Source organism: Anopheles cruzii, chromosome 2 (assembly GCF_943734635.1).
Source record: "Anopheles cruzii chromosome 2, idAnoCruzAS_RS32_06, whole genome shotgun sequence".
Classification (NCBI taxonomy): Eukaryota; Metazoa; Arthropoda; class Insecta; order Diptera; family Culicidae; genus Anopheles; species Anopheles cruzii.
In genome coordinates, this window is record NC_069144.1 from 15,611,103 (window position 1) to 15,627,035 (window position 15,933).

Sequence of the window (15,933 nt, forward strand, 5' to 3'; positions counted from 1 at the left end):
CAAACATCATAATCATAAATCATTAATAGGTCCCACCAACGGTCGGTGGTTGGTTTTTCTTGACCTCGAGCGTGATGGCGGTGGTGGTACCTGCAACGCGGCCGCTGCCCCAAAACATCCACATCACTCGCCCGTATCAAAAGTGCTTTGTTGATCGTGGTGGCACGCAAATCTCCGGGGCCTCCGGGTTTTGCGGACACCACGCGATCGCGCTATCGGGGGAGCGATCTAGATCGGGTGGTTGGGGCGGGCGCCTGACAGTGACCTCATAAATCTCAGACATTCCGCCTTCGTCGTTCGTTCCTTCGTTAATCTTGCCCACCGGCCGGCCAAGGACTCCGGCCCAGAAGGGACCACGTCAGTTAGGTCATAAATTTGGCACACCTTTTCGGCCGGCCCAACCCAATTTCACCCTCCATACTCCAGGAACGGCCCGCACTCTCGCCGATTGATCGATCGTTCTCAATCGTCGTTCGGAGCTTATAATTCGATTACATATGCGGCGATCGTGTGGCCCCGATCGAGCTGATCGGAACGGATCGATCGGCTCGAGCGACGTAATCGACCAATTTAGCGTCATCGACGTGGCGTGGCGTGCGTGGCACATTTGACGGTGATTAAATAAAGATGCTCCACGCACGCGGACCCTTAGCCAATCTCGTGGCCAGCACGATGATACAATAACGAGCCGTTTGAGCTCGTGAAGATCGGGCTGTCAAGTGTCGTTCGGATTGGGTTATGCTTTCGAAAAAACGGCACCGGTCCAGATTGGGGACCCACACGGATACCCAATTGGTTTTAATGTTTTGCTTTTCTTCGTCCGTCCACAAATCCGGTCGGTCGAAAAATAGTAATTGTGCCGCGCATTTTCTGTGCCAAAAGTGACCGAGCGCGACCTCGGCCACTCGCCCGGCTGCTGCTGGGGACTGCTCTAATCGACACCGATTAGAGTTGCGTACACGCAACGCACACGAAACGCCACGCCCGGGCCCTTCACTCGCGAAACGGGGCGCGAAGAAGGCGCCCTGCTAACGGCGTTTGCGTTCGTCGATCGTCGTCACCGTCAACGCACCTGCATCAGATGCTGCGCGGCCGCGGACGGGACGAAAATTGCAACCGATCGGCCGGTGGCCGGTTAATGAAAACATAAATCAAACGCACGATCTCTGCACGGTCCCGCCGGTTGGCCGAGGAGGCCATTTTTTTGCGAGGACTTCTGTGCTGCGCTCGTAGTGACACCGGTGGTGGTGCCACGCCAAGGAAAAACGGGGCCATTTTTGGGTCCCGACCACGGCGACAACGACGCCCAACGCGCGGCACGGGCCTAATGAGGACAAAAGTCGCACAGGGAGGGCTGACCGATCGTTCGGTTGATCTGATTTTACAGTTTCCCTGGTGCGCGTGAGTTTGAACGTTAGGCTCTGTGGCACACGAGAGGGCGTTCTTATGGCCTGAGAATTTTTGTGGGCAACCCAAGTGGTTGGGATCGATGACCAGCCAAGTAGAGATAGGAGAACTTCTTTTCCCACTTCTCTTAGTTTGGTCATATAAATAGTGTTTAGAAGGAAAGACTTTTCATATTTTTCGGACGGACGGATTTTCGAGTTGCAGGTGGGAGTTTTAGAGGAGTTTTTGACTGAGAGTCATGTATCCCACGGGAAGTGAGAAGGGAAGCCGATCAGATACGCCACAAGGAAGTCCGATCTTCTGAAACGCCGGATAATCGGAAAATGGGAACGAAATGAGCCGTATCATTTGACCATATTTTGTGTATTAAAAATCGAATCATCATCTAATTTACTGTGGAGCTCTTTAAAATAAACATCGGTGCCCCACGTAATGGTTGCAATCGCTAAGGGCTACCTTCTTTGCTCTAAGTGGTCATCTGCTTCAGAAGCGTGAAGTAACTGTAAGATGCGCGTAGAATCTGAAAGAAATTGCGTTCTTAAACCGCAAACCAGTGAAGCGGCCTTGTGGGGCCACACCCAGGACCACTTACCCCTATGAAGGTGTCCAGTGACATCGAGATGAAAAAGGCTCTCATTTTCAGCGGCCTGTTGCTGTACATGATGAATATCTGCAGCAGCTTGTTTGTCCGCCGGTCATACCGGTACCAGTCGCTTTCGTACGCCGCCATCGCCAATCCGTCAGCCTACGGTAAGCGGGACGCAAAACTATCAATGCACCACCCAAGAGAGGTCGAGGTTAATTGGAAAAACGTCTACTTACGCACACATTGATCTCGTTTGCGTGCCAATAGTACAGGAACAGGATCGTGGTCATCGTCGTGATGTAGCAGATGTCGATGAAAATCTGCACTCCGGACGTGGTCATCGAAGCTTCAAACAGCAGCGCACAGAGGAGTACCGAGAAGAGGACGAAATCGAGAAACACGGCTGCCCGGGTCAGCTGTTCCAGTTCCTTGGTGAACGCCACCAACCGAGACTGTCGTTTAACACAATCGATTATCATCGAACGCCGCGCGGAATTGTTTACAGTGGCCAGGGGTTGGTTCGTCGGACCGTTCATCCGATCATCGGCGGCGGCCTGATATCGATCAAGGTAGCGTAGTTTGTGCGCTAGAATGCTACACTCGGTCCGCCCGTAAACCATGAGCGTGACCATAAACATGTGCCAAGACGGTACAATCAGCTGACCGACCAGCATCGCGTACAGTTGGATGAGATAGATCGCCAGAAAATGGTCCGCCGGCGATGGGTACCACGAGCGAAGGATCGACGCAGGATACGTCTGCGCTTGGGTCGTGTTCATGACTTCGCGCAAAACATTCACCACCTCATTCCGGCCGCCGTGGCCAACCGAAGGACTTTCGTAGATAAAATATTGAACCAGCGCGTAAACGCACATCGTGTTGGCCGTCACCAAAGCGCAGCTCCAGAACACTACCGCAAGGCGTTTCAGGTAGCGAATGTTGGTGGCCAGTATGTCCCGTTCCGCCTGCCAATCGTCGTCCATTATCCGCACGATGCCCTCGTGGGCCACTCGAATGATGTTGTTGAATCCTGCACGGAAAAACTCCAGCTTATCAGCCCACTCCTCAATGCAACGAAACACTTACGCGCTCGGTGGAGGTAGAAAAACAGGACCCTAAAGATGATCGTCGTGAACAGCAGCGTAGTGGCCGCGTTGGCTGTCATGTCCGAAACGCGGCCCCAGACCTGGCCCAGATCGATGTACTGCGTAGCGTTGAACAGTAGCATCGTCAGGGTAAACACCATGCCCCGGAAACAGTGCAGCTTCTTCATCGGCTGGCTTTCGTGGATCAGCAGTCCGTAGTACTTTAGTGCCCGCAGTGCGGGGCCGATTAGAGGATTTTGGAACACGTCGTCCGCAAGAATCCATTCCTCTTTCAGCTTCATGGTTGCACGCTACAAATGTGTTGCGACTCTTGGAATCGAGGGCTTTGTGGGTGCTTTTTAAGGACCCTTCTGTTTGTTTGTTTCCTTGGCTTTGCGTTGGCTAATTATCTCCTCTAATCGTAACATAATTAGCCACTGGGTCGGTAATTGTAATCGAACCCAAGGCCGGTTGAATAATTAACATAAGGAACTGCCAGCTGTTTGACGGCGTTTGGGAATGAGTGTTCATTGCAGGACAGAAATGAAGCTTTAAAAATGCCTAAAGTTGATTAACAATTCCTCTTTTAAGCGATTGCAGTTGGCTGAATCGATGCCGAAAAGCGCAATTGTTCTAATTTTGAGCCTACAACTCGATGCGCATTTCGCTGGGAGAACAGACAGCAAAAAAAGTCCATTAGAAGCCAAATGGCGGTCAAATTTCTGTTAGAGAAGCATAACCCGCGTGAAAAAGCGTGTTACTCTTTTCGAAGCATTTTCCATCCCGGTAAAAAAGCTTTCAATTTTAAATGGCTAATTTCAAAATGAAATATTTCCATTTTGAAACCACCGAAAATATTTCACAGTATGACAGATTTCACGCCGGGTTCAAATGAAAAACGCTTCAAGCGCTCAACGCTTTAAATTAAAAACGCTTCCTGGTATATTTTTACGCTACCCATCCGGCCGAACTACTCATGCTCTCCTGGTAGAAATTGGGCTAGTAAGAAGCGAAATTTAAGATGCAGTTTTTCGTTCCCCCGATATCGGTGGCAGGGTTTGTTGCCGGTGTTAGGATTTCAGACTCACACTCGATCTTATAAATTTCGGATTAGGATTCGTAAAGTAAGAAGTAGAAAAGGTTTCATTTAAATACGATGTTTGTATTTATTGTTAAATATGGTGTGAAGTCACTCTTTAATGCAAAACGATGACGAGAATTTTAATAAATGAAACAACAACAAAGGCCACCACTGCTGATCGTTGCCTTCCGCTTCAGTCTTTCTCTTTCTTCTTCCCTTCCGGCTCCTGCTTCGTTTTGCCCTTTTTCTCCTCGCCCTCCGCACAATCATCGTCGTCCGGATCGGTACACTGCACGTCGATCAGCACCTTGCCGGTGCACTGTTTCTGCTGCACGAACTCGATCGCTTGCTGAATCTTGGCGAGCGGAAACATCTTACTGATGTGGCCGGCGATCATACCCTCGGAACGCATCTCGATCGTATCGGATATCATCTGGCGGTACGTGTCGAGATCCGGATACTCGTACAAATCAAAGTGCTGCACGTTCTGAAGCAGTGCCGCTCGCAGCTGGTCCTCTTCCGACTTCCGATCCTCTTTACCCTTCGATCGCTTCGGTCGCTCGAATTCGGGTGCTTCGGAGGCAAACTTTTGTGCGTTGTAGAACGGATCGACCGAAATGAGCTTGCCGTTGGTGGGGTCAACGCTGTAAGAAAGAATGGACCACGCAGTTAGATGCAGGACTCGGGGTACCTTGCGCGTTCGTACTTACAAATCCGCCAGCAGATGAAGCAACCCCTTGCCGACCGCGTCGTACGCGACCTTCGCTTTCTTGTCCCCGAGGGCCTCGGCGATGTTTTTGTATAGCTTCGAGTAGTTGTTTTTGGTTATACTGATCGATTTGTGTGCCCCCTTGGCTCGCACCAAGTCCGAGCTGCTTTCGGTGTCGCAGATGGCTATAACTTTGGCCTTGTACACACTGACGGCCAGATCGATCGCTGCCAGTCCCATTCCGGCGGCACCGGCCGTTATGAGAATGAGATCGTTCTCCTTCAGGTTACAGTGCAGGGCAAACGTGAGGAGGGCCGTTCCGTGACCGTACGGTAGAACGGCCATCTCACGCAGTGGCACCGACTGCGGCACGGTCCAAACGTCCCGATTCTTTACCACCGCCTCCGAAATCAACCCACCGTTCGGGTCCTGGAGATCATTCATCACCACAACACGGTCGCCGCGGTTAAAAAAGTGCGGATTGTCCTTCCCGATCTCGACGATCTCGCCGGAAAACTCGTGCCCCGGTATGAATGGAAGCGGCACGTCCAGTTCCTTGTGTTTACCGGTGATAATTTTCACATCCGTCGTGTTGAGGCTGCAGTAGTGTACCTTCACGCGAACCTACGGGTACAAGCGAAGCCGGTAAAACGCGCCTTTCTACCACGACCTGAGTCACACCCGATGGGGATTACCTCATCGTTTTTCAGCTTCTCGACCTTTTTCACCGTCTCGAGGACGATCGGTTTTCCAGGCTCACGTAGGACGGCCGCCCGGTGTGCGGCTCGGCACAGGAAGACGGTACACTCCGATAGTGCCCCGAGCGCGGGGAACAGTTTCGTCGTCAGCATAGTGGTCCGTTTCAGCGATTTTCTCCCTAAAAACGGAACCAACCTCTCGGAACCGCCCCGTTTCAGCAGCGTTCTCGGCACCGGTCTCGCGGACCAATGTGACATTGTAGTTGACATTAATGACGGATCATTTCAAAACGGCTTCAAATCTGAATGCGAATGAAATAAAGGAAAATGTTTCATTGTTTAAGGAAAAGAAGCTATGGCAAACAATCTTAATTTTCCCACAAAACTCTTTTAACATCAAAATTTACCTTTAAAATGGTATCTGTTTGTCTATTTCAACATGTTTTAGACCAATCGCCAACTAGATTGCATCTCAACCTTGTGTCATAAACAAGAAGCATAAAAACAAACCCTCAGCATAGTACCAGGCGCCCGCTTCACCCCCAGGCCCCAACATAAACCACCCTCTTCTTCATTGGCCACCGGCGTGTTGGTGTGCGTGCTCCAATCGGTTTGTTTTGATGCTGTAATCACCGTAGAACAGCAAAAGGTGAATGTATTTTTCCTGCTGGAATTTGATTTTAAATTAGGAATTGCTTATTTGAATACACCAATGGCAAACCACATGATCAGCATTGCATCGCGAAACGATCTGTCTCTTTCCGTCTTAGATAAGAGCATCGTGTAGCGGTGCGTTGCTGTGCTTTCTGGTTTCTCACTTGAACTTGAGGTCGTTATTTTGGAAAGTCACCCGCGACGATGACGATATTTGCTCTACGCACACGCTGCGCCAGTTATCGGTTGTCAGCCATCTTTGCCGGGACCATTGGAAGCAGCAATACCGCTTGGGACATCTCATCTCGAAGGTAGCGTAAAGTGCGTAGTGCAACCCATTGAAGAGGCAACCTAAACATTCGGTTAATTGTCCTCTTTGATGGTTATAGATTTATCTCCAAATCACCGACCAACGCCATGCGCTTTGTTCAATACCGCACGGGTGCCACGGGCGATAAGCAGCTACTTGGGCTGCTATCGGACGATGGGACGAAGGTGTCCAATATTTCCGAGCGGTACGGAGGGGATCTGATCTCGTTCATACGATCGGGCTCGTCGTTGGATGAAGTAAAGGGCGTTGCTTCGAAGGTAACACCAACCGCCATCGCAGACGTTGAATTGCTGGCACCGGTTACGAATCCGCAGAAGATACTCTGTGTCGGGCTCAACTACAGTGGACACTGCGAGGAGCAGAACAAACCCATCCCCAAGGAGCCGATGTTCTTCAGCAAATACGCCAGCACGATCGTCGGCCCATACGGGGACGTGATCGCTCATCGTATCAGTGACGTATGGTGGCTTAGGTTTTCTCTTCGTAAGACCCATGACTATTATGACCGACCTGCTTTTTGTTTCGCAGCAAATTGATTGGGAGGTCGAGCTGGCCGTGGTTATCGGCAAGAAAGCCAAAGGCGTCAGTAAAGCCAACGCAATGGAGCACGTGTTTGGCTACACTGTGGCGCAGGACATTTCGGCACGCGATTGGCAGAAGCAGCGCAATGGCGGGCAATTTTTGATCGGCAAATCGATGGACACCTTCTGTCCGCTGGGGCCGGCCGTGGTGCACCGATCACTCGTGGCCGATCCGCATCGGTTGGCGATCAAGTGCAGCGTGAATGGGGTGGAGAAGCAGAACGGCAGCACGGGCGAATTGATCTTCCGTATCGACGACATCATCGAGCGGGTCACGGAGTGAGTAGCAAATCGGATTCGACGGGCCATCCTGAAACAAAGTTCACACTTACGCACACGTTTTGTAGATCCATCACGCTTCTGCCGGGAGACGTTATCCTCACCGGGACACCGGCTGGAGTCGGTATGCACCGCAAGCCGGCCGAATTCCTGAAACCGGGCGACGTTATCGATAGTGAAATCGAAACGATTGGAAAAATCAAGAACAAAGTTATTCCCGATGCCTAGTCACTGCACCGGAATGGAACCGAGCATTGTTACGGGTTTTTTGTTTTTGTTGTTGGGTTTGATCATTAGCAAATAAATCGATTATATTTCGAACCGGCCGTTTTGGTTTCACTACTTAGCACGTTTTCTGCAAAAAAAATTGCCCCTTCACGCCAAGGGTCTCCGTCTGGTGTACACAAACTCTTCCCGTGAGTGGTACGGAGCATACGGGTCGTTTATGTAGTATCGCGGCCGCTTCCAGTACTTCGTCACCATCTTGTCCAGCAGCGTGGACTGAGTAGCGTTGACGAGGACGTGTTGCCGCAGACGCCGCTTGCGATTGGCCTTCTTTCGCCACAGCTTCTTGTGACGTCCGGAAATGGTCCGAATCCAACCGCCCCAGTCGAGGCGCTTGAATCGTTTCAGAACCGCCTTTACCGTCTTCCTTTTGCCTTTACGTAGCGAGAACTTGATCACTGTGCGGCAAGGTTGAGTTTGCAACTGAGGACACGCTTGAACCGCATCAAGTAATCGGGGTGCAATCGACGGTTGAATGAGACTGCCGATGGATCCGGCAGGACGTAGCGAGAGCTCGTGGTTCCGAACCAGAGTCGAAAAGTTCTTCGGTGCCACTGATCCAATGCTGGAAAGTATCGGAGTGCGGCGTATGCCCGCCGTACTGGTTACCACTGCACGGCGGATGGCTTTTTAGGAAAAACGGTCAATGTTATCACACAATACCAAGGGATTCCCGTATCATTTTCTCACCCGACACAGCGATGGTTCTGAACATTTTTGTTCGATAACAGCAAATTTCTAACCTTCGGCCCGTTTTCCAAACATTGCCGACTGACGTAAGACCGGCGCCGGAATGACAGCTGTCATCCGCGACACCATGCTTTTCACTCGGCTGCTTTGTTTTGATCGCGTACAACCCGCAAAAGAATGGCGCAGGGAAAGCTGAAGGTTAAATCGAAGGCTCCGCCGCAGCAAAAGAAAAATGCTGGCCAGAAAAAGGGTACAGCGTTCAGCAAACGAAAAAGTGAGTGAAGCTTGTCCTCCTCTAGCTTCGAGCATTCGGATAACCAATCTATCTCCGTCCACAGATGCTCCGATTCAGTCGAAGAAACACAAGTTCCTGGAGGACCACAAACTGAAGCAGGCCATCACGCGCACGGTGAACAAGAAAAACGAGGAGGATCTACGAAAAGTCGCGTACGAGGGGCAAACGAAACTGAGTGCGGCACAAATTGCGGTTCAGGAGCACCACCGCAAACAGGCACAGAATGGGGCAGCGTCATCCGAGGCGGGTTCATCGAAGAGCTAGTTTTCCATTTTGGGATACGATTGTACAGAATCAATGGGCAAAGGGTTAATAAAATTGAACTATTTTATTGAGCAGCAAAATCCCTGTAAAAACGTGTCCGTTATGGAGGAAGAAAAACACCTGCTGTTTTAAGATTTAGAATTAAGCAATTACCACCAAACCGACAATACCATGATAGCGGGAAGTGCAATGCTTAATGCATGGTTTATTGTTTCAGCTCGATTTGTACCGATTATATAAAATTTACCTTCCAAGCGCACGGACGAACGGCCGTTTACTTTTTCGCAAACGAAATCTTCATCGCGTGCGTCGGGGTAATCTTGAAGCCCTGCAGGGCTTCCCGGGCGGCCCCGCTCTGCAGTTCGGTGGCAAACTCGACGAACGCAATGTCGTGCCGGTTCGGCACCAACCGCACTTCCTTGAAGCCCGGGAACTGGTTGAACAGCATCGACAGCATCATCTCGTTCGTTTCTTCCGGCAGGTTGGTGAGGAACAGAATCTGGTTCGGCGGCTGCTCGGCCGTGGCCGAGTTGTTCGTGGTGCCCACTTCACCGGTATTCTTCTGCTTCTTCGCCTTCTTCTCCTCCGACTGGACCGGTTTCGGCTGCTTCACCCGCTTCGGCCGCTCCTGGAAGGTACCCTTCAGCTTCGCGATCATATCGCTGTCCACCTTGGAGTAGTTGATCCGCATGGGTTTGTCGTAGAACGGGAAGCCCTGCATCGTTCGCATCGCATTCGTTGCACTGCCAATCTCCTTGAAGATGATGAACGCCTGACCGCGCATCCGTAGCGTTTTGTACGCCACGATATCCAGTATCTGGCCGAACTGCGAGAAGATGGCGTAAAGGGACTTTTTCAGTTCCTCTTTTTTGATCTTCTCGTTTAGATTGTTGATGTAGATCGTGTGGTTGGGTCGTATATCCATTTTGTCGCTGAAAGCCCGTTGCCTTTTCGCTAAAATACAGAAAACTGTTCCGTAAAATCACACACTCGCTTCGATGATGCTGGGAAATGTTGGAAATTGCCGCGGTAAGGACGCCGAAAGTTTTCACTGTCAGACTGTTTATGGTAGCGAATTCAAAGTCTGACGTCGGAGCAGTGTTGCCAGCGAAATTTCAGTCATTCGGATCAGCGTGCGCCATCTATAGGCGAATAATGCAACTCGATTAGTTGAACCAATGCCTTCGGCAAACAGCGAAAATATTTGAATATCGGATCAACGACACGAATGGCAATTAGTTCATTTTAGTCTTAGTGCTTTATTTGGCTTTCGCTTTTTGTTTCACCACCGTTAGACGATATCAAACGTTCGCGCGTTCGCAATTCATTTCTTCTATACAGACGTAGACAATCATAAAACTATCGCGCTTTTCACTCCATACAGATCCATAATATTGAATAACATGTACGACTATTTTCTATTCCTCCGTCTACGGCGCTGATGCTCCCCACGTGCGACGAAGCTATCGACGCGCCGAAACATTCTTTGCAGGCGTGCGGGGAACTAAAGTAACTAAATGGTAGCCCTTCAAACGGTCTGAATAAGTTATAATCTACCGAACGAAGCGCATAACGCGTTCGCGAATGTAAGGTAAGCTACACACGGCGCACGTCTCGATGCGATCCACGAAGAATTCTACAAGTTCAATAACTTGCTTACGCCGCTGCTGATAGCTGCACATCTTGCGATTTGCTTAACATACTTTATTGCTCGCTCCAAATGCTTGTCTTCACTAGTACTGCTCAACGCTGTCCTGCTAACGTGACCACCACACAATCGCCGCACATAGAGGGCCAGATCTCATTCCTAGGCGGAAGAAATCGCTGAATGCAACCGCGTGCGAAGGTGATGATTAAAATAAAATCCATCTCTCTTCCGTTACACCGAAAGTATCACATGGCAATAATAAAAGAAGACTGTTCTCTCGCAAGCAGTGCAAAAATACACCTAAGACAAGCCACTTCCGTTCCGGCTTCGATTGTACATTCCTCTAAATACATTGCAGCGCGTGTGTACGATGCCACCAACTGTTTCGTGTGGTTATCCTACAAAATAATAGTAAAAATATTCTCATGCGCCTCATTTCTTACTGTCAGCCGCTTAGTGGTACGCATCACGGCTTCATGGCAGCTTCGAATGTGTGCCGCGAACGACTCACGGTTGCAGCAGCGTAGCTTGGGGCTGATTAATCGCAGCAGCAAACTTCCGAGTGGTCATCCCAGGCTTTAACCTATGGTGAATAGATCGAGAAACGTGTTAACTTAATGCACATTCAGAAACGGGGTACGCTTTCCACTCTCACCTGACACGCGCGGCTGCAGTACCACTGATTGCTGCAGCCAGCACAAACAAATTTGGCCTCCATCCGTTTGCATCCCTGGCACTGGGGCACCTCGTTCTCGTTGATTTCTGCCCCACGGCGTCGCGAGTCCCCGCGGCCCATCATGATATCGTCCCCTTCGTCGATCACCAACCGATCCGCGCTATCGTCTGCCTCGTCGTCCTGTGAAAGCGACAAAGAAAGCGAAAACATACTTCAATAATGAATGCCCAATCGGCATCGGAGCCCAGCGCAGCCACGCACACGCACCAGATTCAGATACGGTTCACCCTTGAACAGGTGATGGTCCCGCAGCCGTTGCAGTTGCTTCTGCTGGTCGGCCAACTGCTGCTGTTGCTGTGCCAGCAGCGTTTGCTGCATGTTTGGCCCCAGGACGGGCGTGATGGAAATTTCGTTATTATTTTTCGACAAATTCAGCCCACTGACGACGCTACCGCCCGGGTGGTGCAGGCTGGCGAGCGCACCGGACGTCACGGTCGAGGACGTCTGCGCCTGGGAACCCATGCGCTCCGGAGCGGTCAGCAGGCGTGCCAGGGTGGGCGAGAAGGAGTTAAAATTGGCCGCCACCGCGGCACCGACTGCTGCCGCGGCCCCCGCCGGCCGTGAGGCCGATTTGGTCAGGATGCCGTGAAGCAGCGAGTTGGTGCTGGTGTTGGCGACCGCACTCAGGTTAACCCCGGCCAACGAGCTGTTGTGAGATCCGAGTACTGTGTCCGAATGGGCGGTCGAGTTCATCACCGGGTGGAGTGTAACTTCCGGGAGGGACGTTTTCGTCCCACCGGACTGCAGCTGTTGCTGCTGCTGTTGGTGGTGGTGCTGGTGCTGGCCTGAGTGCTGCTGCTGCTGCAGGTTTTGGGGGGACTGCTGCGGAGACGATACCGTATTAGCGCCGCTGGCCGAAAGATTATTGGTCAGGAGCTGCAGATTCGACAGCAAACATTGCTCATTCTGGCTCATCTTGGCAAACTGGGCCAGCACCTCCTTAAGGAACTGCTGGCCGGTGGTGTTGGTGCCGGCGCCGGCGGATACCAGCGACGAGAGCAGATTCGAACCACTCTGACTCGAATCGTTGCTCGAGGGGCGCGAGGTCTGTGGAACGGGCGAAGAAGTAAGGACCTCGGATGGGTAAGAAACACGCACGAAGACACGAATGAAACGCAGCAGGGTATATGAAATGAGTGGAATTTGTTTGGGTTAACCGATTTTTGGTTTTGGATGATTTTCGAGCAGTTCCGTTATTCGTTAGGGGTTAGTGAAAGTAAAATCCGCTTCCCAACCAGTTCCAGAAACCGTTACGTTTTTATCAGTTTGCCAAAGATGAGTCCAAACCGTAGGTTTGGATGTTTGAGTGCTGTCGAAATAGGTTTAGTTTTACCGAACCCCTACAACCGATCGGCGGTTCGCCCCTGGCCAACCACCAACAGTGTGTGTGTTTTAATTAAAAATGGGTTTAGAATCGAAACAACCTACCTCCGCCGCGGCCATCAGCTCCGAGATACGGTTGGCAACATCGGCCGATACCGAGTTCGAGCGCCCTGAGCCCGGCGATTTGCCACCGGAGAGCGCCGTTAGGCTGATGGCACCGCCATCACCGAACGAAGCGGCAATACTGTTGCCGCCGCCATTGTTGTTGCCGGTGCTGCTCGGCACGTTCTTCAGTCGCCGCCCGCGGCGTGGCACATTCTCTGGGTGTTTCTGCCGGTAGTCGGCTATAATACTGCTCACATCCTTGCGCATTCCTTGGCGACCGATCTGTAGCTGCTGCTGGTGGTGCAGCTGAGCAGCGGCACTGGCCGCTGCCGACGATGATGTGCTGCTGTGGTGGCCATTCTGTAGTGCCTACGAAGACAAACACCTATAGTGAAACAAAATCACACCTCGGGGAGCTTTTCCGCCGGATACTCACGGTTGCGTTGCCACCGGAAGCGGTGAGCCCCGCGGAGATGGCCAAATTGTTCAGTATCTGCTGGTGGTTGCTGAGCACCGGTTTGGGCAGAATGTGGCGCTGAATTTGCTCGGCCATGGATTTGTCCCGCGCGATCTCCGCCTTGTTCATGTTGGCCCGCGCATTCAGGATCATGCTGGTCGTGCTGTTGTGCAGCGGAACCATCGTGACCGCGTTGTTGCTGTTGTTGAACTGCGACACGAACCGGTCCGTGTCCTTGGCATTGGCATGTCTACTGTTGCTGCTGTTGTACTGCTGTTGTCCGCTGCCACCGCAGCCACTGCTGCTGCTGCTGCGACGATTAGAGATCAGTTTATTGCCATTGTATCCGGTGCCGGGCTTATCGGCAAAGGTTCCACCGTTGGTGGTCGCGCCGTAGTTGGTCGGGGTTATCGTCACCGATGCGGGACGAATCTCAACCTCCGGCGGTGGCGTCGGTAGCCTCGGGCCAACCGATGACGAACGCTGTCCTTGGTGTTGTTGATGGTGGTTCTGCTGCTGCTGCTGCTCGTGCTGGTTGCTGAAGTTCGACGAATCCGCATGGTTGTACGCGGACACCTCGCCCAACCGCGTCTCCGTGATGCTGAGCACGTGCTTCCGGCGGTTCAACCGAAGCAGAATCTCTTCCTTCACTTTCTTCAGGTGCAGCAGCTCGTTCCACTTGCGCTCCGTGTCGCGAATTTCGTCGTTCAGCGACTGAATCTCCTTCACCAGCACGTCGGTGGTGGACTGTATCTCGTCCACCGACGTGTTCGGCGTCGTGTCGATGTACTCCTTCACGACGCGCTCGTGAGCGCGAAAGTGTGAGTCCACCTCGAGCTTCAGCTTTTTGGCCGGCTCTATCGGTTCGTCCGATTCGGTGGCCGCTCTGGCCGCTTCTTCTTCCTCATCATTCACCGAGCGTCTTCGTTTTCGATTCGCCGATTCCGCAGGACGGGCCGATCCCTTGGCCGGTGGTGGTTGCTGCACCTCGTCACTAATGGTGCTGCTTCTGGCCAGTGGTTTGGCCTTCGATAGATTTTGCACCTCATCCGTTCCCGCGGCCTCCTCTTGTTCATTTTTCACGTCCACCTCAGCATCACCATCGCACTTCTGGCGAACACTAGCGGAGACCGGTGTTGAGGTCACCACGGTACTGGTGGCGTCCTTTGCGTTCTCACTCGTGCTCGGTGGCGGCGGCGATGGCTCTGCCAGGGGTGGATCTTTCGGCGCGAGACTTACAACCGAACCGATCATAAAACATGGCAGCTGGGCTACTTCCGACGCGGCTTCCTTGGCATCCGTCGACTTTGGGGGTGATTCTTCGATCGATTGGCCACCACTGGAAGAAGTTAGGTCGATGGCGTTCGCTCTGCTCTCCTGGACCTGGCCAGCTGGACTGTTTTCCGACTTTTCATCCGACTTTGGCTTTTCCGCCGACCCCTCGTCAACGTCCATCTGGAATGTTAGCTCATCGTTGAAGTCATCCTTCTCTTCGCCATCACCGCTGCTGCCGTTGTGGTCCATGAAATCGTCGATACCTTCCATCACGTCGTCCGCCGTGGGCTGCGATTCGGTGACGACCGATGGTTCCCGCTCCGACGCTTCTTTACCGACCACCGCTGCTGCCTTGCCTTTACTTTCCGTTTCGCTAGGAACTGTTTCTTTTGGCGAAGGTGACGCACCGCTCTCGGCTTCGTCGCTTGGTTCCTTTCCGTCGCCCGACGACTCCTTCTTTTCTGGCTGCCCGCCAGTCTCTGGCGGTGGTGGTCCGGCAGTACTGGCGGAACTGTTGACCGTCGGTGTGGTGGCGGCGGTGATGGACTTCTTAGACGAAAGCATCGAAAGACCATCGTCGCTCGAGTCGGCAATCCGCTCCGGCACGTCCTCCATCGCCGCTGTCGCCGTTGGCATTTTGTCACCGGTAGCGGCGGCGTCGTCGTCTATGGTACTGGAGATGGTAAACTGGTCACTCTCCGAGCGCTTCTCTATCACCTGTGGCCGCCGCTGTGCCGCTTCGTCCTCCTGCTCCGTATCTTTGGCTTCGTTTTGGTGACTGTCGTCGGTGGTGACTGGAGATGCTCCGTCCCGGATCTTTTCGCTCGATTCCGCCAGTGGTGGCCGCTGCTGCTGGGGCGATTCCGATTTGCAGCCGGCTTTCAGTGAACCGAGCGCAGGCTTCAGAGTTGGCGTGGAAATGAATAGCGCCCCATCCGCACACATAAGGAACCTTTCGCTGCTGCCGCTCTCTTCCATTACGTGCATCCTCTTTCGTTTGTGAAGCCTGGAAAACAGCAAAATGGATCAACCGGTTAGTGAGTGGTCTTAAGGAGCGCTTATAGAATTGATTTTATTACAAATAAAAGTCACTTTAATTTGAATCATTTCACCATCGTTTGATTGCCGTGCGCCAATCTAATCCTTGGACCACTGGCACTCGGAACAACACTCAATCTTTTGTACCGCCTTAAGGAATGCAAACAGCATGTACCGCCAGCAGCATCAGGACGCTACTCAACTACGAACCCAACCACAGGGGATGTCCCTCACACGTCAATTGTCGGTTAACCGGGGGCTTTGATCTTCCCCTGTTTTGCATACTTCCGATAGCCGCCGGGGTTCTCTGGCGCCACTGTTCCCATCACTGGCCGGGTACGCGTTACACAGCCCGCGTTCGTCGGCTGTAATGGTCACAAGGACATTTCAATTAACATGAAGGAAC

General features: G+C 52.2%; 7 protein-coding genes across 8 annotated transcripts in view; 2 read left to right on the top strand and 5 right to left on the bottom strand.

Annotated features, from left to right (window-relative positions):
- Positions 1-1,873: 1,873 nt before the first annotated feature.
- On the bottom strand, positions 1,874-3,380 carry LOC128268079 (odorant receptor 56a). Its single transcript, XM_053005093.1, has 4 exons — positions 3,080-3,380; positions 2,230-3,023; positions 2,000-2,152; positions 1,874-1,927 (listed from the first exon to the last, which is right to left on the bottom strand). The coding sequence occupies exons 1-4, from the start codon at positions 3,378-3,380 to the stop codon at positions 1,874-1,876; spliced, it is 1,302 nt and encodes a 433-aa protein (XP_052861053.1).
- An 886-nt stretch (positions 3,381-4,266) lies between these two features.
- LOC128268080 (quinone oxidoreductase-like protein 2) lies at positions 4,267-5,791 on the bottom strand. Its single transcript, XM_053005094.1, has 3 exons — positions 5,564-5,791; positions 4,870-5,492; positions 4,267-4,803 (listed from the first exon to the last, which is right to left on the bottom strand). The coding sequence occupies exons 1-3, from the start codon at positions 5,717-5,719 to the stop codon at positions 4,353-4,355; spliced, it is 1,230 nt and encodes a 409-aa protein (XP_052861054.1). The 5' UTR covers positions 5,720-5,791; the 3' UTR covers positions 4,267-4,352.
- Positions 5,792-6,147: 356 nt separating this feature from the next.
- On the top strand, positions 6,148-7,732 carry LOC128268081 (fumarylacetoacetate hydrolase domain-containing protein 2A-like). Of its 2 annotated transcripts, XM_053005095.1 has the most exons (5): positions 6,148-6,215; positions 6,337-6,531; positions 6,610-7,009; positions 7,080-7,411; positions 7,480-7,732. In XM_053005095.1, the coding sequence occupies exons 2-5, from the start codon at positions 6,425-6,427 to the stop codon at positions 7,637-7,639; spliced, it is 999 nt and encodes a 332-aa protein (XP_052861055.1). In that variant the 5' UTR covers positions 6,148-6,215; positions 6,337-6,424; the 3' UTR covers positions 7,640-7,732. The 2 variants fall into 2 exon arrangements, with proteins under 2 accessions (XP_052861055.1, XP_052861056.1); XM_053005096.1 differs by lacking the exon at positions 6,148-6,215 and having other exon boundaries at positions 6,425-6,541.
- LOC128268082 (39S ribosomal protein L35, mitochondrial) lies at positions 7,698-8,477 on the bottom strand. The gene is made up of 2 exons (XM_053005097.1): positions 8,387-8,477; positions 7,698-8,322 (listed from the first exon to the last, which is right to left on the bottom strand). The coding sequence occupies exons 1-2, from the start codon at positions 8,409-8,411 to the stop codon at positions 7,787-7,789; spliced, it is 561 nt and encodes a 186-aa protein (XP_052861057.1). The 5' UTR covers positions 8,412-8,477; the 3' UTR covers positions 7,698-7,786.
- Positions 8,478-8,547: 70 nt separating this feature from the next.
- On the top strand, positions 8,548-9,025 carry LOC128268066 (uncharacterized). Its single transcript, XM_053005074.1, has 2 exons — positions 8,548-8,660; positions 8,725-9,025. Exons 1-2 carry the CDS (start codon positions 8,564-8,566, stop codon positions 8,943-8,945), a joined length of 318 nt encoding a protein of 105 aa, XP_052861034.1. The 5' UTR covers positions 8,548-8,563; the 3' UTR covers positions 8,946-9,025.
- A 104-nt stretch (positions 9,026-9,129) lies between these two features.
- LOC128267489 (U1 small nuclear ribonucleoprotein A) lies at positions 9,130-9,954 on the bottom strand. The gene has a single exon (XM_053004332.1). It carries the CDS (start codon positions 9,868-9,870, stop codon positions 9,220-9,222), a length of 651 nt encoding a protein of 216 aa, XP_052860292.1. The 5' UTR covers positions 9,871-9,954; the 3' UTR covers positions 9,130-9,219.
- Positions 9,955-10,190: 236 nt separating this feature from the next.
- Positions 10,191-15,933, bottom strand: part of LOC128278521 (uncharacterized) — a 37,537-nt gene continuing 31,794 nt past the window's right edge. The window contains exons 3-7 of the mRNA XM_053017250.1: positions 13,194-15,495; positions 12,758-13,126; positions 11,537-12,376; positions 11,249-11,449; positions 10,191-11,176 (exon numbers count right to left, since the gene is read on the bottom strand). Coding sequence (XP_052873210.1) covers positions 11,132-11,176; positions 11,249-11,449; positions 11,537-12,376; positions 12,758-13,126; positions 13,194-15,495 — 3,757 coding nt within the window. The 3' untranslated portion in view covers positions 10,191-11,131. The remainder of the gene's footprint in view (positions 11,177-11,248; positions 11,450-11,536; positions 12,377-12,757; positions 13,127-13,193; positions 15,496-15,933) is intronic.

What these genes read in the sequence shown, in the direction of transcription:
- LOC128268079 (XM_053005093.1), bottom strand. Translation starts at nt 3,380, where the DNA reads ATGAAGCTGAAAGAGGAATGGATTCTTGCGGACGACGTGTTCCAAAAT. An exon ending in TTTCTACCTCCACCGAGCGC is followed by an intron (nt 3,024 to 3,079) that starts GTAAGTGTTTCG and finishes TTTTCCGTGCAG; the next exon opens with GATTCAACAACATCATTCGA. An exon ending in CACTGGACACCTTCATAGGG is followed by an intron (nt 1,928 to 1,999) that starts GTAAGTGGTCCT and finishes AATTTCTTTCAG; the next exon opens with ATTCTACGCGCATCTTACAG.
- LOC128268080 (XM_053005094.1), bottom strand. Translation starts at nt 5,719, where the DNA reads ATGCTGACGACGAAACTGTTCCCCGCGCTCGGGGCACTATCGGAGTGT. An exon ending in AGAAGCTGAAAAACGATGAG is followed by an intron (nt 5,493 to 5,563) that starts GTAATCCCCATC and finishes TTGTACCCGTAG; the next exon opens with GTTCGCGTGAAGGTACACTA. An exon ending in CTTCATCTGCTGGCGGATTT is followed by an intron (nt 4,804 to 4,869) that starts GTAAGTACGAAC and finishes TCTTTCTTACAG; the next exon opens with CGTTGACCCCACCAACGGCA.
- LOC128268081 (XM_053005095.1), top strand. Translation starts at nt 6,425, where the DNA reads ATGACGATATTTGCTCTACGCACACGCTGCGCCAGTTATCGGTTGTCA. An exon ending in TGGGACATCTCATCTCGAAG is followed by an intron (nt 6,532 to 6,609) that starts GTAGCGTAAAGT and finishes TGATGGTTATAG; the next exon opens with ATTTATCTCCAAATCACCGA. An exon ending in ATCATCGAGCGGGTCACGGA is followed by an intron (nt 7,412 to 7,479) that starts GTGAGTAGCAAA and finishes CACGTTTTGTAG; the next exon opens with ATCCATCACGCTTCTGCCGG.
- LOC128268082 (XM_053005097.1), bottom strand. Translation starts at nt 8,411, where the DNA reads ATGTTCAGAACCATCGCTGTGTCGG. An exon ending in CAGAACCATCGCTGTGTCGG is followed by an intron (nt 8,323 to 8,386) that starts GTGAGAAAATGA and finishes TTTCCTAAAAAG; the next exon opens with CCATCCGCCGTGCAGTGGTA.
- LOC128268066 (XM_053005074.1), top strand. Translation starts at nt 8,564, where the DNA reads ATGGCGCAGGGAAAGCTGAAGGTTAAATCGAAGGCTCCGCCGCAGCAA. An exon ending in AGCGTTCAGCAAACGAAAAA is followed by an intron (nt 8,661 to 8,724) that starts GTGAGTGAAGCT and finishes CTCCGTCCACAG; the next exon opens with ATGCTCCGATTCAGTCGAAG.
- LOC128267489 (XM_053004332.1), bottom strand. Translation starts at nt 9,870, where the DNA reads ATGGATATACGACCCAACCACACGATCTACATCAACAATCTAAACGAG.